Genomic DNA, 25,809 nt, shown 5'->3' with positions numbered 1-25,809 from the left:
TTGTATCACAAAATATCCCAGTTAATTATTTCTGCTTTATTTAATATCTTTTATTTACACAAGCATGCCTAGAAATTCTTTGCATCATTCAAACCGTCAAGATGCATCCAATGGATCAATGCGAAGAAAGTCTACACCACGAAAAAGGGGAATAGCTGGTAACTTACTAATATGTTTTGGTATTTGAATTTACAAGTGCAGTTTTAAGTATTCTGTGGCGTCTGCAGCTGCCGCAAAACCTTGGCAGTATTTCCATACCATGGCCGCTACGGCCAAACCTATGGCGACTGACTTTTTAGCTGCCACAAGCCAATGTCGAGCTGCCGTTACCGCGGCAGCAAATTGAAAACCAATGGCAGCTAAAATTTTGCTGTCGTAACCGCGGCAGGTGGGCCGTAAAGACAGGGCTGTCCCTTATGGTGACAAATATTGGGTAAGTTGGAACGTTTTTCTTATGGATACAGTTTTGATGGATCTGAGGTTAGGGTTACGGTTTAAGTAGATATAATTCCACATGATCATATAAAATCTGGTACATTAATTTGTGAATATACCTTTAATACTTATTACTGAATACTGAATAGCGCTATAAAACCATGGCAAGAGCTGCCGCGGTTCGTTCGTGGCAGAAGCTGCCATGAAGTGGTAAGAACTGCGCCTCTGAATTTAGGCTAAATATATTGCATTAACAACAATAAACATTCTTGTGTATTCTACAATTAACAAGAGAGCAATTCTCAAATATATGGACACAAATATTTTACAGTACCGATGTTCTGAATGAGACGTGATCAAGAAACCATGGAACACAATTTTTATTTTGGTGATGTAATCACACCAAACGTTCAAATTGAAAATGAAACTCATAGAGCTTAAAGTTATATTTGAAATAAATGTTATAGTCTTTTATCTACAACAACAAGCTTTAAACACTGGAAATTTCAAAGCAATTAATTGGTCTAGAAGTCGATGAGAAAAGCCAATTTTTTTCACAACAGCAACATAATAACATATGATCCATAGGTTCTCTTCTTGAATTGTTTTTGATTCCATATTCCCGTATTTCAAATGCAGAAATGAATGACGAGATTTTGTAGTAAAGTGAACTTTGCTGTTGTATTTCTATCGATTTAGGTTTCTTTTGTTCGGCAATTCTTCTGGTCATACACCATGTTTAAACTTCTTAACTGTATTGCATAACAGAACAATTATATTTCTTATTTAGGTGCAAATGCATTGCGTGAAGTTAGAAAATATCAAAAGAGCACAAGGTTACTTATAAGAAAATTGCCCTTTTCAAGACTGGTTAGTATATATATCAACATTATAGATGTTGTTAAAAGGAGCCAATGTGTGCTGTGAAAGTTGTGTGCTTAAGCAGAAAGCTTTCATGACTTGTGTGCTTGTGCTGCGTTGTGCGACACCTTTTGTATCACTTGGAGAATATTACACTTGCTTGAAGATGTGATTTTGAAAAGTTGTGTTTTCATGAAAAGAGTCTTCAGGGTCGATCGGTGAGCTTTGCCAAAAGATGAAAATCTAGGGAGAATATGTATGTCAGTCTACAGGATAACAAAATCTTGATCGTGATTATATGTATACATAGGTTTATCAATTTTATTATAGTATTGTAGTTTTCATTTAATCCAAATCAATAGCATGTTTTGACATTGCTTTTTCTTGAATAAGTTCACGACAGGGCACATCATTTTTATTCGATTAATGCAAGGTGGTTTAGGCATGTAGTTCCAATGAAAGACTTTGTTTGTTTTCATTTGACACTTTTGTAAATATCAGTATCAACTGTTTTGTAAGACAACAACATGTATCACTAAAACAGTCTACTAACTTTGCATCGTTTTCTCATCATTCAGGTACGTGAAATCAGCATGAAATTCGCTCCACATATCACTTGTTGGCAATCTTTAGCGATTATGGCATTACAGGAAGCAGCAGAATCTCGATTGGTTGGTATTTTCGAAGATGCCAATCTTCTCGCAATTCATGCAAAAAGACAAACTTTGATGATCAAGGACTTGCATACTTTGATGCTCATTAAGGATATCTGAATTCACTAGTCTGATCATTTGAGACCAATCATGATGTACCAATACCTATCTTCTTTCGGAGGAAATCCATCAGCTGAAGAAATATATCGATATCATGTGACAAATGATGAGTTAACCTTGTATACACACACATCTTATATTCAACTAGATCTCCAGTATTTTCTGAACTTGCGACAATCTAGTGGATTTTAATTAAGACTATGTGGTAACTTTGTGAGCTTTTATATGTATAACGAATGTTTTCCATTTTATATATGTGCTTAGACAATTCTTAAAAGTTTTACAGATATCACGGAATGACCCATGAATTTTGTTTCATCAACATTTATGTCTTTGAAAAACGTTTATTTTGAGAAATTGTATTGTTGACAAACCATGTTTTCTGTAAAATTTGTCAGTTTTATTATGAAAGCATAATTTGTCTCGTAATATGATTCCATTTTAAATAAATTGTGGTCATTCCTAGCATATATATTCGCACCCTCATTTCTTTTTACCCGTATAATGTTTTTTGAGTAAATTTATTGCTGTTTGATGTTTTTATCGCTATGTAAAATCAGTTTGTTTGAATTTGCCAAATGTAGAAAATGTTTTATCAGGGCTTTTACTGTCATCCTGAAAACTCAATGTTTTTATTATATGAATTTTTTGTAAGTTTTTTTTTCAAAGTTCTTTGCAATAAATATTCAAAAAACAAGGTCAAATATTAACATAGAAATGTCCATGGCCCTGTCTACTTTCCTATGTAAATTTTACAATCTCATCACAGCACACCACATTTGCAGCCGCGTTGCGACCATCAAGGGTAGTTTGGCCAGCGGTTACGGCTTCCTCCACCGTAATAAGTCCATGCATCTGAAAACAAGTAAATAATCCCATACCCGACAAGGACTGGTAACCGGACGAAAGGGTGTGGTTTGCCATATGATTACCGTGAATGAAATCGTCTGATCGGATTTCCTTTCCCATGGGATAAATATGTGAATGCTAATCAACATCGTAGTGACGTATTGCGTAACGGTGCCTTTGAGCTAACTAAAGGAAAAAAATTGGACGCATTAAAATCTATTTGAAGAGATTTCGATACAATGACATTTTCGGTTGATCACCGTTATATTTTGTGATATAATAATCAAATGAATGACTTCTATCGGGCATGAGGGATACTCATTCGTGATAGAGATGATTCATTTCTGCGCGAGGACTCAAGTAGGCTACATTGCACCTACACGTACAGTACTTTTATAGTTCGTGTGTGGAAAGCATAAATGCTATTTTGGCACATCAGGGAGAAGTAAGCGTAATATATGAGTATACCGGTATATGATATTGAAGTACTATGATTTGGTGAGGTTTCCATTATATAATGGATCTGATATAACCGTCGGAAGATGTGGAATTTTTCCATTGAAACCTCGCGATATTGATAATTTGAGAGATCTAACAATATACCTCTATCTGAATATTGCTTGTACTGAGCCACAAAAACGTCCAAAGCAAAAGTTATAAAAACTCTTCTGCCCGATGAAACGCACACACGTGAGCATATCTCATTCTACAAAATCGGAATCTTTTTTGGTTGGGTATAAAATTAGGAAAATGTCCATATCGATCGAAACGCAGGTCATAGTAAATAGTACTTAGTAGTACGATCTCTAAACAGCATATCACAAAGATATATTCCCCCTATATGTTATTTTACTGCTCTACCATTGCCAGGCGTTCGATTTGGATGTGTGTTTTAAGAAGCTGATCGGCGATGTACAGGCATGCTTTCTTTATTCCGGTGTCCAAATAAGTTGGACTATTCTACAGTCAAACCAACGAATGACATCACTTTTTGCATCGACACGCCAATCCACGGAGTTTATTTTTTCTAGGAAATTCGGTTACTAAGATGGGCTACTAGAGACTATTTGGACTGAAAGCACCAACAGGAAACTCCGAAGGATATCAAATCACCACTCAGTAGATGGCGACTTCAAACTCCGCAGGCTACCTCAGCAGGATGTAATATGAAACAATGAACTGAATTAATATTTTAACTCACCCTTCTAGTCTTATTATCACGCTTAATTAGACAAAGACACTAAAAACAGCAAATTAGGTTAAAGATAATAAATTACAATTACATCAAATTTGAATCCAGCCATCAATAGAAAAAGTTCTCTTTGTTCAAGTAGCATGCTGGGTCCTTTCTTTCTCATATAGGTCATAGCACAAAATCAAATATATCCCTCCCGTCCTTCCCCCCATGAAACTATATTACTCTATTGTGATCCTAATACAATAAGGACAATCCATGACATGGAAACAATGTTTCTTTTTATAAAATATTAGCCTTAATTAAATAGTACTTTTATACATTTATTTTCTTCTGGCAAAAATGCAATCATGACAGGTTTTGTTGAAATGCTTTTCATTAAGTTTATTTTTCCTTCAATTCTTACCACATTCGGCTTCAATTTTATAAATAAAACACGAATACCTAAGAATTTGACACTCGAACTGAAGTATTTCAACAAAATCTGTATGGTTCACATTTTTGCTGAAATAGATATATTCTATTAATGACCATATATACATTGAGTGGAAACTTCCAAATATTTGCTCATTAATCCATTGTACCCTGCATTTTTTACGTCGTCCAGCTAAATGGTTCGTTGCATATGAAGAAAGCATATCGCTCGCTGCAAAAATCCTTTGATTCGGCCGCGAAATTGGCCGTATTGAGGCTTCTAATTTTTCGATTCGTGTTCGGTTTTGGGTTTCGAAGTATGGTACGTTGAAAGCATACTAACTATGAGCATATGCTTATGGGGAATGCATATATATTAGTCAGAAAACGTAGCTATAGCACAGAATATGAAGTCAAGTGCGGTTATTTCTAATTATAGCATGGGATTCAGGTACATATTTATCCAGGGGAAAGCAATGGCGATAAGAAGGCCTAAATTAAATGTATGACGAACCACGGCTTCTCACAATCATAGTTTATAAGGTGCTACATACGAATCCCCAGGGCTCCCCTATTTTAAATTACTCTGTCAGTCTGGGATATCTTGACATTAAAAACGAAGACAAAAATTCGAAGAATAGCAGGGTATCGGTTTTCCTCTCCACCTGGGTAAATATGTTAACCCCATCCTATATCAATAAATACAATGCCCCCACGTCCCCCTTTACATGGGTCGCATTCCGTTTGAGAAACTTTTCCATGCGAAACTTCTTCCACAAAAAAGCAGCACCGTCGTTTTACGGTCGCGCATTATGGTTTCGTCAAAACGATATTATTCTGTAATATTTTTATCTTTACGACATGTTACCTTTTTTAGTTGGCGCTAATAATGATAAACAAGAAAGCGTGATTGTTAATCAGTAACGCGCATGTAACCGTCGTTTAGGGCGTTCAAAATGAAAGAAGGGTTATAAGCTAATTTAAGGACATTCTCTTTTATTTTAATACAAATACAGGGCGCATTAAAAGCAAATTAGAATTTATTAACATAAATTTACAACGAGTTACGTAAAATTTACCAACGGCTATCGCCAACAGGCAGAAACGATGAATGTTAGAATTTTTTGTTCTGTTCCATTTTTGCGCCATCATATTTTTCAATTTCTAATTTTGCGTAAATCGCGTCAACATCGTTTTTGTAAATTTTAAAAACGTTGAATCAGATAAGCAAGGCATGTGAATAAGGTTTTCTATGCAAATTTCCCGAGATATTGTGGAGAAATATTATTTTGACCACGTAGAAATGCCATTATTGCTGATTTATTCACGTGTTAAGTATCAGTGTTTGAAACCAAAGCTGAGTTACGTGAATACCCAACAATTTGCGGAGTTTTTTAATTATTATTCAATACGAAAGTAACACGGAAACGATATAAAATTAAAACATAAAAATGTCAACTATCAGCTTCACAGTAAGGATAATATTGTTCGCTCAAAATTGGGACCGTAACTGTGATACAAATCCTACACAGAAGATAAAAATCAGAATAAGATGCTACACGCGAGCGTGTTTTCGTATATATTCACCAAAACCGTCAGAGGCGAGCTACACGTAACTGTGGAATTTCGCTGTGAACGACGCATTGTTTTTACTTTATTACCCGCCTTACGCCGTCATGAATTGAACTTTTGGTGCACTGTTTTAAAATCGCCGCAATCCCCCCCCCCCCTTGGAAAAATCCTGGATGCGCCCCTTGTCCAAGTTCTATATCTCACTATTAATTACAAATATATAATTGCATCCAAATCAACAGTATCTATATATATGACTATATGAAGGATCGTTAAAATTAAACAATTATATATATATGCAAAAATCATAATTGTTAACAAAATGTACTCTAAATAATATAATAAAAAAAAAATTCTTTTTGTAAATTCACGAGACATGAAAACGGCAAATTTTAAATTTCAATGGCAAGATATCCCAGAGTAATTTAAAGGTAAAATCAATATTTTTAATAAGTAAACGAATAGCTTACAAAGTCCTGGCAGTCTGGGGGTTCATATGGAGCACAGAGCTATTTGGAGAGGCCGTGGTTCGCTTTATATATTCAGGCTTTCCTCTCTTCCTGAATAAATATGTAAGTCCTATATTATATCAATGAATTAATACAGCAATAACCGCACCCCACGTGGCGACTGATTCCTATTCTGTTCTGTAGCTACGTTTTCTGCCTAATAGATATGTATTCCCAATATGCATATGCTCCTAGTTAATATGCTTTCAACGTACCATACTTCGAAACCCAAAACCGAACACGAATCGGAAAATTAAAAGCCTCAATCCGGCAAATTTCGCACCCAGCTCAGCTGAAACAAGGGATTTTTGCAGCGAACGATATGCTTACTCCATATGCAACGAACCATTTAGCTGGACGCCGTAAAAATGCAGGGCACAATGGATTAATGAGCGAATATTTGGAAGTTTACACCTATTGTATAATGTATATATGCTCATTGATTCTATCAAAGACTCTACTAGCGCCCTTGAGTGACGCATACCATATAGGCATAAGAACCACAAATTTATCTCTTATACTTCGCCCATTTATACTATATGGTCTCACCACTCAAAGGCGCTGTATTTGCGCCTAAATTTTGATTTCATTGTTATGTATATGTTTATTTGGTGTTGTGTTGTCTCTATTTATATATATTGTCTTGTCTTATAAACTCCATGTATATACAGTTTTGTATACTCCACCCTTACCACTTTCACCACACCAAACGACCCATTGCCCCACCTTGAACAACTGTCTATATAAGGGACCATACTATACATATTTAATCTAATGTTTTTTGTTTTATATATGTTAAAAAGGGTGCATGCCGCACATTTGTGTTTTAGGCCAGTACGGTCTTGTGCATGCATCCCGTCTTACATAATAATAATCGTTCATTTATTTTTTTATCACTATTACGAGACGAATAAACATACATACATACATTCTTATTTTCGTCCAGGATTGCAAAAACTCTTTTTGGCTCCATCCGGTTACCGGTACAGTTCTGAAATCAGTCCGGGTTTCCAAGTTTTAGTCCAAAAAATCTCTTATTCCAGTAGCCTATTCGAATGCCCAATGCCGGTACGGTAACACGTCCGCACCCGACGGCGGTCAGATTTCAATTTTCAAATAAATAAGTACAAGACAAGGTTGCCCATTCTGCCAAGATTCTTCTTTCCCTATCCCTCACTCTCCTTCCCTGTATAAACTTCAAAATCGTAAACAATCAATCAATCAATTTTATTCGGTCACTCTGATACAAACAAAACACAAAACAACAACAAAGGGGCAAACAAAATACAGAGGACCTGGAGGACGGGCATAACTTAATAAAAAATTAAATACGTACAAGTACGTGCCCGTCCCCCAAAAACAGGCAAAACACAATAAAACAAAAACACGATGTGACATCGGGCAATATCTTATAATTCAAATTAAAATGTGAGACGTGTATGTGCTTTCCCCCACCTTGCCAAAACTTTGTTTACAAAGTTTAATTGGCTTCTTGGAAAGATACTCTTTTGCACGAAAACTACGGTAGCAGACTCTCGATGAATTGTGCTACCCCTTAACGCGATAAAAGTAGTGAACTACTTTCTGAATATTATGAAGTGAAATATCTCTAACAGGTAATTTCACGATGCCTGTCCGTCAACAACATTTGTATTGGAATCAATTACGAGATTACCAAAGTGAGGTGAAGCAGTAGATTTCTGTAGGGTTTTAGAGCTATAATTACTCACTACGACCATAATTTTTATTTTCACCAATACTCAAATTACCGCACTAAACTTGTACTGCAAACTTTGCACAGTTTCTTAACTTGCAAAAACAACTCTAAAATTCCTCATAGCCACATCACCCTAATGGTTATCGCAGTTCTCATATAGCGTGCAGTTTGATCGTAAATATATACTAGGCTAGTCAGCCAAACAATCACATAAAATATATTGAAATTGCAGCTACTAGCAGTCCACACATGGCTTTGAATATTATATAATTGAAAAGTATTATCCTATCCTATTGCACACTGATCAATATAAAATTATGAAGTATGTACAAGTAACATAATATACACTGGTTCATTAAATTGGAAACAATTGATTTGGCACACAGAATCACTTATTGCACAACCTGCTTCAACTATTCAAAGCACACCCCTCAATTAGCTTTGCTTGTCACAACAGCTTCCAGTTTACCATATCTGGCAATATCATAAGTGACTGCAGTATTTGGTGCTGCAGCTAATTTGTATGGAGCAGCTGAAGATGTAACTTCAGAGAAAGACTTTGCACCATTGAGGTAACCTTGAATCAAAAAAATACAATTTTAGGATTTACAGGATAGGATTCAGATATGTATCCTGGGGAGAGAAAAGTTAGACCTACCCACTATGTGATCATGTTATCTACAACCCAACTGTTTAAAGGGATTAATGTGATAGAAGCCTACTGATGACTTGCAACAGTATCAAAAGCGTGGTTGTGGAGACGGGAGTTTAGCATGTTTTCACTGGATCTGGAGTGGTACTTCCAACTCGTTGAAGTCCGAATTTTAAAACTTCAATGGCTATAAAAATAGGTCCAAACTTCATATTAAAACTAAGAAAGCAACAGCCTATAAAAGAAGGCTTGCTTACACTACAGTTTTCACTATCGGAACTTGCTTTCCTCTGAAATATAAATTTAGTAATAAAACCGTACATAGCCATATATACTCTTGCCACATAAAAAGTAATATTCACCATGCTTTGCCCTGTAAGCACAACCCAAGCACGCAGAATTCGATGTGTCCAAGGTATAAACAGGAGCACCAAATACATCGGCAAGTACCTGAAAAGAAACAAAAATATACCACAATATCCAACTTGATGAAATTCCTGGAAGTGACCAACAAGCATTTTCACATGCATATTATTTTTCTCTCCAAATTATACAATATCTTTAGGGACAACAACCTTCCATTCATCCCATGACATACGATAATTATCATCACATGAGACTACAAAATGTCACCCTGTATTATTATAAGTAAATAACTATTTCCAGATTAGTATCATTAAGATGATTTCATCTTTCTAGTAATAGTAAGTGACTTTGATTTGTTTAATTTCACTACAGCTGTTACAGAGTTCTAATACCGGTAAATTCTGTTTTTTTTTTCTGGTAAATTGGGTGGTTGGTCTAGTAAAAAGTTAACACTCACATTTTCTACCCAGGTAAAAATTCAAACAGTTCTTTCGCCCAGGGCATTGTCCTTCAATATAAAACTCTCCAGTGTTGAGTAAAATGCGGACAAGCCAAAGAATACAGTATGAGAACATAGCAGAATTCTGAACCATACATGATATATTCGCTTTTATAAAATTCTATATCTCCCAAGTACGGTACCTGTAGAATTTCAGGATTTTTCGAGGCACCCCCAGTTGCAAGAACTTTTGATGATATTCCTAAAGAATAACCCAATCCTTCAGCATGATAACGTTTGGCAAGAAACTGTCCTTCAATAACAGCTCGTACTTCTTCTTCATCAGTAAAACTAGCCACCTAGAAGGAATTAAATAGTAAAACTAAAGAGTTGAGCAGCATGAAGGCATCTATTAGGAAAGGCAAAATTAGTTGAAAGAAGTCAAATACGATTTAACTTGTTTTATTCATAACTATTGTTGTAATCAAAACTACGTGAGGAGGGTGGCGAAGCAGAAGAGTGCAAGATTGGTAATCAGCGAATTCAAAAATAAAGAGAGTTCAGGCCCAGTTGAATATGGCATGAAATTGACAGTAAATCAACAAAAAGCACGGACCATAATACAGGGAATAAATCAAGAAGCTTCGTCACATATATCTGAGGTGTCAGACTGCCAGTCAATACCTTCACTCGCAGCCATGGGACGGTACTTAACCTTCCAGGTTTTTCATTGGCAAATACTAATGTGTAATACATAACTTGTTATATAAGAATGTAATTCTCTATAATGATATACAGTTCATTTCAATTGATTCTGAGAAAAAAAGCTGAAACTAACCAGACTGCAGATAAGCCAGGCTAAATTAAAATCAAAATTATGTCAGAAGGAACTCATGGGGGGAAACAATTCCTGTCATGTAAATGAAAATCATGAAAGACAAAACAATTGGGACTAACCTGTTCATCTTTATCATTAAATCTGAAACACCCCACAGCATTAGGAGTAATTTCTTGAACATCAAAATATATTCCTGAAATAGAGAGTAAGCAAAGTTTGAAACAAGTAATATAGTACTAGAATACTACAAAGATATTGAAGCTCGTAAGTAAGAGATATTCATCTATGAAAAACAAACAACATTGCAGTATTTACCAGTACTTTAGTAACTTTACTTTTAAACAATATGTTAACAAGCATACCAATTTTTCCATTATTCCCAGGTTTGGTGTGTTTTAAAATTTCAGAAAATTCACTCCATGATTTTTGTGCAGCTGAATTGCGAATTTTTTCTCTTGTAATCGAGCCATTCTTATAGCTGTGAAAAGTGAATATATCATGTTCTGTGGGAAATAGTTTTTTGATCACTGCAAAATTATTCCTCTCCACATATATAGGTTTTTGCATTTCAAGATATTAAAATGTCTTTTATTACTTTTTCTAACAAGCTGATATACTATAGAACTGAAGGAAATTTCTTCAATCTGTTGAAATTTCTTCTTGCAATCATTGACTTGCATTAAATAGTTTAATTTATTTGTTTTATGAAAGGGGGATCCAATATGACAGCTACAGAAATGGCATTATTTATGCAAGTCAAGTAAGTCTTTGGCTGGGTGCAGTAAATTTGGTATGAATTGATGAGTGAGAAAACAATGCAAAATGACATTTGAAAAGATGAAATTAGCATAAATAGTTGAATTGAAAACTTCCAACGTCTGACGAGTTATAACTACCATGCAATCATTTGTTGTACCCAATCTAACATTATATTCAGATAGGAATTATATAAATTTCAGTTGCTTAAAAGAATTGAAACTTTCGATTTGGGAATGCAAAAATCTCAATACTACACAAATATATACCATAGTAGTCCCATATATGAATTATCATCAACTGGATTCACAAACACATGGCCTTCTGTCTTAGGTTTTGGATCATCCAGCCACAACATAAAGGTATCTGATGTTCCAAGACTGATGATTACATCTCCCCGCTGTAGTAAAGGCAAATGTACAACTACATTGAATTTTTAATATTGTTTACTGTTTTTTTTTTTACATTACAACAGAATCAGGACTACTATCTTGTTAGAAACATTGATAAATATTCAATGTTATCCATAATGGAGAAAGAAATTTTACTGAAATTTCACAGATATTTAAAATACTTCTTTAATAAACTAAAGAAACAACTAGAATCCGCCATAACATTCTGAATTTTCTTTTCCTCATTCTCAATATATTCATAGGGCATATTCACATTTCTATTAGAAAAATACCATGCCCACTCTTTCACATAGCAAGACAACAAGCAGTCATTACTGATTACCATATCACTAACAATGAATCTTTTTGAGTACGAAATTTCCAAAATAAAAAAGCCTCGCTCCAATTTAAGTTCTGTCTCACCCCCAAGCGGCACCCAGCAAGAGATGCGGGATTATCACCAGTAAATGCAATTATCCTGCAATCTGGATTGAATCCATATTTTTCAACAAAGTATGAAGATATACATCCCTGAAAAAAATAGTAAAAAAACAGATAAAGTTCATAGTTCAAGGGTTAAATGGGCTTTCGATATAAAATCAACCTACAAGACATCTTTGTATGACGTCATCTATGTATTTATATCAAAATGTCCTAATATAGTGTTTCGGACAGAAGTACACAAAGAAATAAGCATAGAGGTAAATGAATCTGATGATATATTTATGGGGAACACCAGCTTCAGATATAATTGCAGAATATGTGACAGTTTTATGTCTTTATATCAAAATACTCAGAATAGAAAGTTCAAATCAAATGTTACAAAAATATGCATAGTAATAAATGCCTCTTACCAAATTTGAGCAGGAAGGTACAGGCTTTCCCAGCTTGTCTCTCAAATTTGTAGCAGTAGTTGCGAGACATTCTTCACTCCAGTCTTTTTTGCTATAAACAAAGTGATTACAAATGAATTATACATACTGGACCAGTAATACTAGTAGGCCCTATATCTTTTCTTACCAATATAAATCCCAAATCTAAACTCCAATATAACTCACCGAATATCTAATAAATTCATTCCTGATCCATCACTGTTATCGATGGCAGCATAATTTCCAAGAAACAAAGATGCTGCAAAACTGCTCACAAGTGAAATTCTCTGTCAAATGAAAAAAGAAATTTTTATACACCTACCACCAGCCAACTACCTCAAAGCGGACGTGACTTGACTGTGACATCACATATTACACATCTCGTGATTAAATCCCATGCCCTCCACCCAGGGGTAGGCAATGCCGAACCATAAAAATTCCAAGTCCTTCAAAAAGCATTTCATTACAAATCAGCAGCTGATTTCATAGGCCCTGTTCGGAGCATAAGGCGTGAACTATTATCATAAAAAAAACTACTGGTTCTAGTAATTGAGCAGAGTGCATTTCTATGAAAAGTTTGGAGTCAGATCTTAGATGATCAGAAAGTATGCTTATTAAATGAAATCGTATAAATTAGCGAAGTTTATGAGTTTTTAACTAGACTTTTGGCTAAAATAAGCAATTCAATATTTATGAATATATTAATTTGTTGCGACAAGATTCAACAGCATAGCACTAAACTGTACTATCTTTGTAAAATAACGCTAGAGATATTTAGATTCTCGCTATCAAAGGCCGAAATCCCATCGAGGTATTTACGGTACTTTGCATTTGGTTCCATATTACACTTTAAACGTGTATTATAGTCACTTACCTCTGTATTATCATAAACATCTGGTTTAGTTTGGTACAATTTTGCAATTTGACTTGCTGTAAACCTTTCATATGCTCGAGAGCCTGTTTGATCAGCAAGTTTTTGAGGACCTCCAACAGATTTTTCCATATTTCTGCATATTTCATATAGAAAAATTCAGCATGTAATTTCAAGATTGACTACAGGTTCATTGTCAACATGGAGCTTCTTACCTACATATATCAGAAGTGCTTGAATCCATCCATATTGGTGAGTCATTTACAGAAAAAGCAGTCGATAACTCATCATGAAGAGAATATTGCGCATTGAGTGATTGAAGTTTTTTCAAAGCTCCTTCTTTCCAGTAAACACTACCATGTTGCTAAATATGTAAATCATTGACTATTAACTAGAGCTGAGATTCAGTCAAAAGATTTGACCGATAATCGAAAAAATATTTACAGAAATGCTGAAATGGTAAATGTTTGGCATTACCTACTTTTCAATTGTGTTGATAAGAATACAACTACAACTGAGTGTGCAATTTTTTCAATAACATTCAATAATCGTTGTAAAATTACTGTCACAGAATTAATGTTGAATCCTGTGTAATTTTATTCTGAAAGGTAACTCACCCTTTTTGCTGTATTCCTATAACCCACTAGATATCCTAGTTTATAACATAATATAGATGTGCACCATGAGATTTCCGTTTAAATATGTTGCATAATATTTTTGGAGGTGAAAGAACATCAAAAATATTTGTAACGCTAACCATCTAAAATCGGTCAACTGTATCGTATGAACATCTAAACATCACTGCCTCTAAACTTGACAAGATACTACGTATGCATCAACCTAATTTATTGCACTAATAAAATTTGTCAATAACAATAGCTTCTTAAGCTGACCATAAAAATTCAGTTAGCAAAAGTTAAATAAGAATTGAGTTGTGTATATTTGATATTATCTAGTAAATATATTCACTTGCATACCTGCCCAGTACCTGATAATGCAACAACCGTGGAAAAATCAAAAGTATCTTTGATCTTTTCCAGCAATAAATCCAATGCCTTCACCCACATAAGTGTAGGAGCAGTGACAGTGAGTTTATCATTATGGATATGAACTCCACCTGAAATAAATAAAGTATACATGAAAATTTTATTTCTATATCGTCTACCGATAAAAGAGCATTATTGTTTTTTATCAAATCCTTGCCAAATACGTTGGCCATCAAGTTAGATGCGGAATTTATATTCATTGAGATTGCCATCTTATCAAATTTAAAAGTAATGAGTGTTGTGAGAAGTAAAAAAACTAGTTCGCTGTTAGACAAAATTTTATTGCAATATTGGTCTAATACCTTCAGTTTTAAACTCTGGTAAATCTGTATCAAATTGAACTGATGCCTCATGTGTTACGACAAGATCATCATTGATTGCAAGTGCTTTAACCTGTAAGAAAACATGCTATTTGGTTCGGAGTACAATTTTGGAAATGTGATCAAATTCAAATACTCAAATTATTTGAGATGAATATTCTTGAATGAGAGTCTAAACTTAGTAAATTATGAGTTGAGTGTTATCGTTGTTGAGGATTTGGTCATAAAACTAGAAAGATATCAGGTTGCAATATCAGATGTGATCCGAATCACTCCTAGATTAATAACTTTCCCAATATTTTTTATTTACATAGCTGGTCGGTTACGGCTTCCACCACCATCAAGTGAATGCATCTGAAAACAAACAACTGGCTAACTAATCCCAAACCCTGACATGGAACCATAACCGGACGAGAAAGGCCATGATTCCTAAACATCGCCATAGCTTCAGTTGGTACACTGAACACATTTAGATCCTATGAAGTCAGTATCTGCTTGCAACTCAACAGTTTATTTGTTCACAAAGGAGTTTTTATGACATTGCTTTGAGCACACCAAAACAAGGTGTATAATGGTGTTAAATTTGACACCAAAAGCCCTGTGACTTTTTGCGTGAAAAATTTCAATAATTTCTGTAACATATTCAGAGAAGATGCAATAACATAATTTCTTGTTTGATTATGGTTCATTAAAATTATGCAAATATTATTAAATAACACTCTTTTTAATTCAAAATATGGAAGATGTTGCTAACCCCTGGTCAGTGCAAATGGGTTGTCTCATTATACGAGACATTCAAAATTAGCATATACCTGCTGTGTGCTGAAGTCAAAGCCAAGGTAAGTCTTTTTAGTCATCCTTGTCAAATTAGTAATGTTTGTTGAGGTAGTAGGATTAGCAAACTGTGTAGAACAGAAAAATATAGTGAGTTAAACCTCTGAAACTATCCAGCATTAGAAAATTGTGTCAGAAGTACAATTAAAACATACATTTGTGTATTAAAAATAGGCATATGTATGGCACTAATTCAACTGAGGCTGATTTATAATGGCAGAAAAAATATGAAGAATCATAAATGCACAACGATATTTCAAGTAACAGGTAATAGAATTCCTATAAGCAAATTGCTGACAAAGTTGCTGTTGCACCACTTCATATTTATAACGTTCGAGAAATACACAACACCCACATTGTGTCGATGATTTCAAAAAGCATTCTGATATGTCCAGGTAAGTATCTGATCTGATTCACGTTCTTAATAAAAAACTTCAGTACCTATAAAAAATTCCACGCAAAATTTATTGTCAGCAGCCTCATCAGGAGTGAAAGTGCAAAAAGATTTTATCTTCAAAAAATATCATTTAGTTTTAAAATATTTGTTACGGAATGCATTATGACCCCTATGTGCATCACTATTAAAAGAAGCCCCATTAGTTTGACAGTCCGCTATTTCCTTTTCACATTTTTCCATCACTAACAATCTTCTTGAAGTTTCTCTTTTTAGTGGCTGCTCGCAATTATACAAAAGTTTCAAATTAGGATGGCGTGGAATAATATCATCTGAATATTCAGGCCTATAAATAGGCAACCAGTAAACAAGCCTTCCACCTGGGACTAATGTTCGGGCTGCAAATGTCAACAAGTCAATGAAAACTTGATCAAGATGATACGCAGTTTGTTCCGGATAGTGTATTGTGGGCTCATTTGCGGAAGTGGCCACTTCCTTGTTTTTACCAACTTTTCGACAGCGTTCACGTATTCCATATGGAGGATCAGTAATGATTGCATCAAAAATACCATGACACATATTCAAGGGACTTCTCCAGGCATTACTTGCATTATCCTGAACCATTACGTCCAGATATTTATTTTGAAGTTCATATTGTTTTAAACTGTCTTTTATAGTTTCATCCTTGTCCCTATAGCCAGCACCCACCCTCGAAGACTTTCCTCTGGCATGTAAAATGTTATAATTTATATCCCCACCGGTGACAAAACCACCATGACGAGCGGCAGCTATTAGTAAACTACCTGTGCCCACAAATGGATCACAAACATAATCTCCTGGTTTAACTTTAGCAACATTTGACATGATAAAAGATAAACCAGCGTCCATGGATGTGTTCCCAATAAACTTTCGGGTCTTTACAGAATAGCTTTGAAGCAAATTTCTTTGGCCATCAGCAATGAGTCGACCAAAATATATATAATGAGGATCACCAGAAAATTTTTTGCCTTTATGGGCACCGTAGTCCTCAATAACATGAAATTCATTTTCAGGTGATTTAAGATCAACCTCACCTTCAAATGGTAAAACATCTTCAAGGCTGTCTATTATCTTAATTTGTTCCGGAATTGACATCTTGCGTCCACATGCTTTTACTCTGATGCAGAATGACGAATTAAAGCAAGATTTTTTTGCATCTTCAGGAAATTCTAATATAGATTTCTTCATATCATTATAAGTTTTTCCATATCCCCATATTTCATAAGCATTCTTTGCCAAAATGGTCCTAGACATAATATTTTTTACATCTTGCTCACTAACATTATGCAATAGAATATAGGGAGTATCATATTGATTGAAGTAATTGTGTATAGACATTTTTTCATCATCTTCATTCTGTATTTGAAGAGACTCATCAACGTGATTACTCAATGAGTGGTCTATCAATTGCTTGTCCCATATGTCAAGTAATCTCTTCTTAAATATCCCAGCAACTGACTCGAGTTCAGGAATCCGAAATTCAAAATGCTCTTGTGCAAGTACAATTAAATATTTCTTCGCCATAATATTATCATGCAGAATCTCACAGCCCTGTAAAATTAGGACAAGCACTTGAATGAAAAGCTATCCTAATGGTTAGTAAGCGAGAGTGTAAAAAGCAGGAGTAACAATGCATAATTTGAAAAGTCAAATAAGAAGATGGTTGGTTCATATTATTAGTTTAAATTATTGCACAATTGTATATTTATGTGCAAGCAAGTGGACCACATCACATAATCGTTTACACTTAATCGGTTCTCTTCAATATCCCAGTCTATGCATTTCAGGCAAATTAATTGATTACTTGGTGGACTGCTGCTGTGGTGAATATCAAGGCAGCAATGAGCACTATTTCTCCATACTCCAACAATGAACACACAGAAGATTAGGAAAATGGGGGAAACTGGCAATACCTTTATAAAGGTTTATTACATGCAGTGATGCAGACATGTAACGGTAAATATACATGTGAAAAAAAGAACATTAGTAAAATATTATAATGTTAACATATCAGTATAATATAGTCATCATATCTTGTTTTTATCCTTCAGTCCTCATGCATTGGCATGCATCGGGAGAGCAATTAGTTTGTATGCCTAATTATTACAGTATTTACAGTGACAACTGACAAACTTTTGAATAGCTTGTATTTTTAAGTTAAACTTCTCGAATCAGACCAACAACAATTATTATTAGGCCATATCATATTACTGTATTATAGGTCACATTCAACCACTTTTTCAACAATTTTTGATTGCGTTGATCTTGCTTCAAAAAACTGAGGAAACATGGATCAGCTGAAACCATAACCACTGAATTATCTCATTATCCCCGCTCCCTAACCAGTCATTCTTCGTTAGATGTTAGATCAATCTTACCTTTCAGTTGAATCGTATTTTGAATTAAAAAAATTTTGATTCTGTTGCTGCAACGCTGCGTCTGATATTCCATTCAAAATCTATCGTGGCGAAAAGCGGCAAATTTCAAAACAGTCAAATTTTCACCCTGGTTGCTTACGTCGAGAAAGTTATGTCTCGCTCGCCTGTCCCAACGCGTATATATAATATGGCCTGTCCATCGTTTAGTGCAGAATATTTTTGGTAATGGCTAAACGATCTCTGACCACCTCAGTTTTACTAACGCTCGACCTCATGATGAAGACCCTCAATACGACACCACCGCGCACTGAACTATGTGAACACCCTCATTATGATACGAACATCACATTTTCTGCGCTAGCATGCACAAAGCTGAGCGCAATCGGACTTTAACAAGACGAATAGGCACAGCATCCCAAAATGATAATTGACCTTTTCTACAACCTAAGCTTGCCCATTTCACGTTGCCTGGGTGATTACTCTAGACTTGCCCCTAAAAATACAGACAACAGAAGACACAACATAAGCCCATGTTTTCTTCTTTTGTATATACAACAAAGGATGCAAGAATGTAATTTCTGCCAAAATGACAAACAACAATACAAAACAGATGTACAACAACACAGCTGTGTATGAATGACTTTGACAACAAATGTTTACAAAACAGAAAAAAAAAATTCTTCAATGAAATTGATGATAACTTGAATCTACTGATATTAGTATAATATTCAATGCTCATTTCAGGAGAGATGATTGAGAGTAACATCAACTACTCTTTCACTACATCTCAACAAAATAAATTCCTGATTATGCCAATTAAGAAAGGCCAAAACCGATTCTAATAAAATATTGTTCATGAAATATACTTCCAATTTGGCCTCCCCTACAGAAAGATATAACCCGGCATAGTATAGTAGATGGTTCCTAATATGACATATTTACTACATCGAACGCAACCAATTTAGAATGTATTCAAACACTCAATCAACTTCTGATGTCACAGGTGTCAATATCAAATCATAATACATTTGTTAAAATGTAATTGGTAATAAGAATTTTTCTAACTTTACAATTATATTGTCAAAGTTTGGGCATTATGAGAAAGCAATGCACACTTGCATAAAACTTTGCCAGCTTCATTGAAACTGTTTGGTCAGTTGTCTTGTTACAATAAATAGCTGAGAAATCATAGAACAATGCCTTGTTATGTTGATAAAATAATAGACTTCTTGAAACTTCATAAATAAATTTGAAGCTTAGTATACATACACTTGGTCTTAGGGAGTAAGTATTGAAAACACAATCGAGTACTAATGGTTAAATGTGTATGATCCTAATTTTAACTGCAAATGATTTGTTTGAAAAAACAAGAACAACTTTTCAATTGAAATAATAGGAAAACGAGCTTTGCAAAAATGTCTTGAAATTCTGATTAAAAAAAAAATCTGTGGTGCAAATCACACATTTCTGGCTCTAGAATGTTTGATCTTTGGCAGATTAAAAATAAAGAGGCCAAGGAAAGTATTTTTTCTCCTTTTCTCACATTTAAATAACACATGCATAGCCCACTACATGAATATTCAAAACAGGCTTTATCAGTCAATAATAAAACTAATTGAGTGACTCAATCCTCAATAGTAATGACACTCTGCTCAGTTGTCCCAGTAGATGAACGATCATGTTCTTGCAGCATTTGACTGTAATTGACTTTTGACGATGCTTCCTTTGATGCAACATGAGAGCTTGGGAGTGCTTGACCTGAAGTAAAAGGTCCAAAAGGCATCAATTCATAGGTAGGATACTCTCCTGGTTGTACCGGTGCACTTGCTTGATCTTGTGGAGTTTCCTGACGCTGACGTGCTAACCTGTTCAAAATTCCTCTCTCTGACATGTGAAGTCTTGCTGCAACAGGAGGAATTCGTGAAAATGTGGCAGGAAGTCTACCTACATCAGCCTTCATATCTGAAAGAAGATCTTCCAGTTGATTTAAAACTTTGTGCAACACTGCATTTGCTGGTTTGTTACCAGCCAATGACTCCTTTGATAGATGTTGATGACTTTCCGCTAAACATTCTACTTCTGCAAATCGTGCATTTAGTGCCATTGCGGGATGTTTGGGATCCTGCGTCAAGCTCAAATAAGCAGCACGACGTAACTGTTCTTCAATAACAAGAGCTTGTTCTAAAAGTTTGAATCGCCTGGCAAGAAATTTATTCTGCATTTCAAGAAAATTTCCCTTTTCATTCATTGCTCTGAATGGTTCATTCACAATCGCGAATCTATGATCATGTTGAATGTCCATCCATCGTGCATATCCATGAGTTGCGACCCCAGCAATCAACCAATAGTCATGACGTCTGTGCCATATTTCATTTATACGACCTGAATGGATAGCAGCAAGTTCTTCAGTCTGCCACAATGTGTGAAGTTCAGTGAATCCACCATCAGCAATATTGAACATAAATTTGTGTTTTTCAGGCTTAGATTCTCCTTTCTTTTCAACATCTTTCACATCTGAATCAGGTTCAGCTTTAACAGTTTGATTTTCATCAGCTGCATTAGGTGGCGAATCATTATCTTTAGTTTGAGCATCTTTACTTCCAGTAGAAGCTTTTTTGTCTACTCCTTCTTGGACATCCATCTTCTCTCCTTCAGCTGTCACAGAATCATCCTGTGATGCACTTTCGGTTTTAACATCCTCTGCTTCTTTGCTATCACCAGATGGTGAAACAGGTTTGGAAGCTGAGGGAGTTGGAACTGGAGAATTGCCTACTGAAGATGATGCAGACTTAACAGATGAAGGAACAGAGGATATGTGAGTAATTTCGTTTGCTTCTGCATTATGCTTCATTTGCCAAACTGGATTCAGATGTGGAAAACTCCAATCCCCATTTATTTTCCTGTATTCTTTGACTTTCTTATTTATCAGAGCCATAATTCCAATTCTTGTGAGTACCAATTGCCTAGAAATACCATCTCTTGGAACACCATCTGAAAATGTGTCGGAATTGTCTGATCCAGGCTCACACAAATGGCGCATGAACAATGAGACATAAGCTTTGAACTCCTTTTCTGTCTTGCTTCGTAGTTCTCGTACAAGCCAACGTGCATGAAAGTTCTCCATTGGAGGCATACCATAGCGCATAACAAAATTGAGAAAAGTTTTCCGCTGTCTACTGTTGAAGCCCAAAACCTCAATGTTACCGGCAACTCTTGCAAGCATAGGTGGCAAAGGCTTGTTGGCTTCACGCCTAGCACGTCGTCTGCCTGGATCATCAAATTCTTCATCATCTTCACCAGCATCACTGTGTATACTATAATCACTTCCATTGTCTTCCCATTCACGTTCTTGTTCCGCAACATTATGAGCATGATAGTAATTGACTTGCTTTCGAACACGTTTTCCTTTTCCGAGAGTGGAAGCCAGTTCTTCCTGTTGCTGTTCATAATGATGTCGCAGCAAACGCTCCCAATAGGTTGGATCTGGTTCAGCCATTTCATCTTTAATTATTTCTCGTTCTTGCTCAGGCTCATCCTGAGTTTCACTGAATTTATAGGTAGCAACTTTAAAGGAGCTTAGATATTCATTTAATCCAGTATCTTTCTCCTTTTCTTGAATACCTTCTTGACTTCGATCGAGAATCTTGTCAATAGCGGCATCATCGTAATGAATAAAATCACTGCCTTCAGTATTGTCATCATCATCATTCTTGAAAAGCTCTTCAGTACCGAATTTTAAAATATCGTCCATTTCTTGTTTTGAAAGTGCACCAGATTTTGAACCTAGTCCAGGCCTTACCACCAAGTGAGTGAGCATCATCTTATGCTTAGCGACTTGAGCAACCCTTTCTTCAACTGAATTTTTTGTCACAAATCTGTACACCATCACCTTTTTAGCTTGTCCTATTCGATGTGCCCTGCTAAAGGCCTGAATATCATTATGAGGATTCCAGTCACTGTCATATATAAAGACAGTATCAGCAGTTGCCAGATTTATACCCAAACCTCCAGCTTTGGTTGATAGCAAAAAGCAAAATTGTTGAGCACCAGGAGCGTTGAAGCGATCTATTGCTTCTTGACGTAAAGAACCAGTAATAGATCCATCTATTCTCTCGTATTTATAACCTTCATATTCCATGAAATCTTCCAATAAATCGAGAACTCTTGTCATTTGGGAGAAGACCAGAACTCTATTTCCTTGTTCTTTTAACTTACGAAGCATCTTATGCAAAACAATGAGCTTTCCACTTGCTTTGATCAATTCATGACCCTCAAACGCACCGTTTGCCGTACGTGTAGCTTCCTCTGCAGCTTTATTAAACAGGTATGGATGGTTGCAACATTTCTTTAAATCCATCATAATATTAAGCAATGAAGAATTATTTGCTCCTCCTCTTGAATTTAGACCTTCAAAGTTTCTGGCGAGAATGTATCGATAAAATTTTCGTTGAAGTGGTGAAAGGTTGACTCGAACTATGAACTCACTTTTTGATGCAAGATTTTTTAGGACATCTGCTTTTAGTCTACGCAGCATGTGTGGTCCAAGCATGTCATGCAATTTCGAAATCTGATCTTCTTGTGATATATCAGCAAACTCATCAAGAAAGACATCTAGTTCATTGAACTTCTCTGGACATAAGAAATTCAGCAGATGAAAAAGTTCTTCTAGGTTATTTTGTAATGGCGTTCCTGTCAGAAGAAGTGTGAATCCAAAGCTATATTCAGATAGCACTCTAAAAAACTTTGACTGGTTGTTTTTCAGTCTATGTGCCTCATCAATACAAACAGCTGCCCAATCGACAGACCCCAAAGTTGTGTTATCGATGGAACACATTTCATATGACGTCAGCAAGACATGAAATTTAACAAGGCATCCGGTTTTCATTTTGTATGCTTTATTTCCTGATCTGATTGCATTGTCAGTGAATGAAAATTCATGTTCTCGAATGACTGCCCGAGAATCCTTTCCACCATAGTAAGCTACAACATAAAGTTCTGGTGCCCACAATTCAAATTCTCGTTCCCAATTGATCATAGTGGATAATGGTACCGATATTAAAAAAGGTCCCTTCGAATGACCTTCATGAACTAATGATTTTATAAATACAATAGTTTGAATAGTTTTTCCCAGACCCATTTCATCTGCTAAAATGGTGTTGGTACCTTGTGACCAAGAAAATCTGAGCCAATTCAGACCTTCTAGTTGGTAATCATGCAATGCAACACCAATATCTGTGATGTATGTAGGTTGGTCTTCGTACTTTTCAGAAGGATCAGGTTTGTCTTCTTTTTTTCTGTCTTCTCTGCGCTTTTTCTTTTTTTTTTCTTTTACTGCTCCTTCTATACTCTCTCTATGTTCATGATACTTTTTAATAGCATCTTGTAATCCAATGACTTCTTCATTGGTTTCCAATATCCACGAAGCCTTATCATATCCCAAATCCTTCCATTTTACTAAATATTGGATTTGGCCGCTTCTCCCTGCTTTTTTATGATTGATAATTCTGTGTATTGCAAGCCAGTCTGGATTTATACCATATTTGTAATACTTGTTCGCCAATTCTTTATTTGTCCACTCATCGTCCCATTCCAATGGTGTTTCCTCTTCCATATCATTACGACGCGTAAATGTTCTCCACTGATGAATGAAGTAAATTTCAAGTTGTAGCTCTGTTATCCATTCCACTTCCCAGTAAGATAGATGATGATATTTTACAAGAAATTCCCGCTGTCTATAACCCCACAACTTTTTCTTGCCTGTTTCATTACCTGGTCTATCATCAGGTACTTCAGTATATGGAGCATCTCTCCATCTCCAAGCCATCACCTTTTCAAGTCTACCCTTGGGTTGTGGGCAAGCACATCTTGGGCATGACCATTCACCATCTGGAACAACAACCATAGGCGGATTCAAACAATTTAAATGATAAGAGTTTGGACAAGTATCGCAGATTAGCAGATCACCACCATCCTTGCAAACAGTACAAAACTCCATATGATCGTCTTCTTCTTGAACCTCTTCCTCAACTTCTTCCTCTGAAAACTCTTCAGCATCACTATCTTTTGGTTTGATTCCTTGTGCCTGACAAACAGGGCAAGGCCATTTACCCTCTGGAGCTTTGTCTAATGGGGGATCCAAGCATACAAGATGGAAAGCACGAGGACATGTATCGCATAAAATAATTTCGCCACCTTGTTTACAAACATCACAGTAATCTTGGTGATCTGTTTCATATCCTTCTTCACTTGGATCTCTCATTTTAGGCTTTGTTTTCTTCTTTGTGCTTTTTATCTTTCTTCCCTTTGCTCCACCTCTTTTAGATTGCTTTGGTTTGGTTTCACCCTCTAAAACAGAAGCTGCCAAGGTCTCTGCAAAATCCATATCTGAATCATTATCTGATGGTGAATTTTCTTCTTCGCTCGAAGCATCTTTCTTTTTTCTTTTCATGGGAAGCCTGATACGAAGAGGAGCAACTTTTTTTTCCTTTTTCATCCCAAATTTTGGTGTGGTGCTACGACTACGGCTCTTTTTGTCCACAGGCACCACATCCACAGAAGCAGTGGGACCTCGCAAAACAGAAGGCTGGGGTGAATCTTCCATCTCAGCTGCCATCATTGTTGGCGTTGGCACACCCGATGATGGTGCATTACTGCTTGATTCCTGCATCTCTTGAAATCCTTCCAAAGACTGGAATTCCCTCCACAGCGCATTTATAAGCGGATACATTTTTGCTATTACAAGACTTGGATATAATGTAGCAAGTTTTGTTCTGGCAAACTGATTGAAAAGTCGGTAAGTTACATAGGTTTTATACTCTTCATCAGTATAATCATGCTCAAATGGAGGCAAACCCCACTCCTCACAAATCTCTTTAGATGTCTTTATATCCTCAACCTTCTTTTTTTTGTCCTTCTTCCTTTTCCTTTTCTGTTTTTCTCCATCGATGTTAAAAGACACTTCTGGATCACTTTCAATAGCAGATCCTTCGTTATCCTCATCGCTGGCTTCGGTCTTACGTTTTTTCTTTGCTTTTTTACCGCTTCTGTCTTTTTTTCTAGATTTTTTTCTATATTTCTCTTGTTCAGGAGTTCCAGGAAGACTATCATAACCCAAACCATCATTAGTTTCTATTTCCATGGCACCTTCATCGGTACCAATTTCAGCCATATTTTAAAATTAAAGAATGCAATATCTGTATAGAAATTGAAAAATAGTTGATTATGGTGAGCAATGAGGTATTAAATCAATCTGAAATTTGCTGATTCTATTAGGTTGGCAATAACCTA

General features: G+C 35.6%; 4 protein-coding genes across 5 annotated transcripts; 1 reads left to right on the top strand and 3 right to left on the bottom strand.

Moving 5' to 3' along the window:
- Positions 1–2,801, top strand: LOC120343139 (histone H3.4-like). Its single transcript, XM_039412256.2, has 3 exons — positions 1–158; positions 1,226–1,305; positions 1,875–2,801. The coding sequence occupies exons 1-3, from the start codon at positions 65–67 to the stop codon at positions 2,067–2,069; spliced, it is 369 nt and encodes a 122-aa protein (XP_039268190.1). The 5' UTR covers positions 1–64; the 3' UTR covers positions 2,070–2,801.
- Positions 2,802–8,575: 5,774 nt separating this feature from the next.
- Positions 8,576–15,771, bottom strand: LOC120342600 (xylulose kinase-like). The gene is made up of 14 exons (XM_039411511.2): positions 15,690–15,771; positions 14,860–14,950; positions 14,489–14,628; positions 13,727–13,875; positions 13,515–13,647; positions 12,827–12,927; positions 12,623–12,713; positions 12,192–12,299; positions 11,646–11,776; positions 10,983–11,098; positions 10,740–10,813; positions 9,986–10,141; positions 9,340–9,427; positions 8,576–8,902 (listed from the first exon to the last, which is right to left on the bottom strand). The coding sequence occupies exons 1-14, from the start codon at positions 15,732–15,734 to the stop codon at positions 8,757–8,759; spliced, it is 1,569 nt and encodes a 522-aa protein (XP_039267445.2). The 5' UTR covers positions 15,735–15,771; the 3' UTR covers positions 8,576–8,756.
- On the bottom strand, positions 15,713–18,824 carry LOC120342602 (tRNA (guanine(10)-N(2))-methyltransferase TRMT11-like). Of its 2 annotated transcripts, XR_013474812.1 has the most exons (3): positions 18,523–18,824; positions 16,153–17,695; positions 15,713–15,779 (listed from the first exon to the last, which is right to left on the bottom strand). XR_013474812.1 is itself a non-coding variant. In XM_078110911.1 (2 exons), exon 2 carries the CDS (start codon positions 17,666–17,668, stop codon positions 16,235–16,237), a length of 1,434 nt encoding a protein of 477 aa, XP_077967037.1. In that variant the 5' UTR covers positions 17,669–17,695; positions 18,523–18,823; the 3' UTR covers positions 15,781–16,234. The 2 variants fall into 2 exon arrangements, 1 of the variants encoding a protein (XP_077967037.1); XM_078110911.1 differs by lacking the exon at positions 15,713–15,779 and having other exon boundaries at positions 15,781–17,695; positions 18,523–18,823.
- A 221-nt stretch (positions 18,825–19,045) lies between these two features.
- Positions 19,046–25,734, bottom strand: LOC120342599 (chromodomain-helicase-DNA-binding protein 5-like). Its single transcript, XM_078110343.1, has one exon. The coding sequence runs from the start codon at positions 25,688–25,690 to the stop codon at positions 20,147–20,149; it is 5,544 nt and encodes a 1,847-aa protein (XP_077966469.1). The 5' UTR covers positions 25,691–25,734; the 3' UTR covers positions 19,046–20,146.
- Between the last annotated feature and the right edge of the window lie 75 nt (positions 25,735–25,809).

This window comes from Styela clava, chromosome 3 (assembly GCF_964204865.1).
Source record: "Styela clava chromosome 3, kaStyClav1.hap1.2, whole genome shotgun sequence".
NCBI classification, from domain to species: Eukaryota; Metazoa; Chordata; class Ascidiacea; order Stolidobranchia; family Styelidae; genus Styela; species Styela clava.
This window is presented reverse-complemented; position numbering and strand designations above follow the sequence as displayed.

Bases quoted from the DNA above. Each gene is read 5' to 3' on its own strand.
- LOC120343139 (XM_039412256.2), top strand. From the start codon at position 65: ATGCCTAGAAATTCTTTGCATCATTCAAACCGTCAAGATGCATCCAAT. The intron at 159-1,225 runs GTAACTTACTAA...TTTCTTATTTAG, and splicing joins ACGAAAAAGGGGAATAGCTG to GTGCAAATGCATTGCGTGAA. The intron at 1,306-1,874 runs GTTAGTATATAT...CTCATCATTCAG, and splicing joins AATTGCCCTTTTCAAGACTG to GTACGTGAAATCAGCATGAA.
- LOC120342600 (XM_039411511.2), bottom strand. From the start codon at position 15,734: ATGACTAAAAAGACTTACCTTGGCTTTGACTTCAGCACACAGCAG. The intron at 11,099-11,645 runs GTATATATTTGT...CACTTTTCACAG, and splicing joins TCATATATGGGACTACTATG to CTATAAGAATGGCTCGATTA. The intron at 8,903-9,339 runs GTGAATATTACT...TTTTGATTCAAG, and splicing joins TGCTTACAGGGCAAAGCATG to GTTACCTCAATGGTGCAAAG.
- LOC120342602 (XM_078110911.1), bottom strand. From the start codon at position 17,668: ATGGCGAAGAAATATTTAATTGTACTTGCACAAGAGCATTTTGAATTT.
- LOC120342599 (XM_078110343.1), bottom strand. From the start codon at position 25,690: ATGGCTGAAATTGGTACCGATGAAGGTGCCATGGAAATAGAAACTAAT.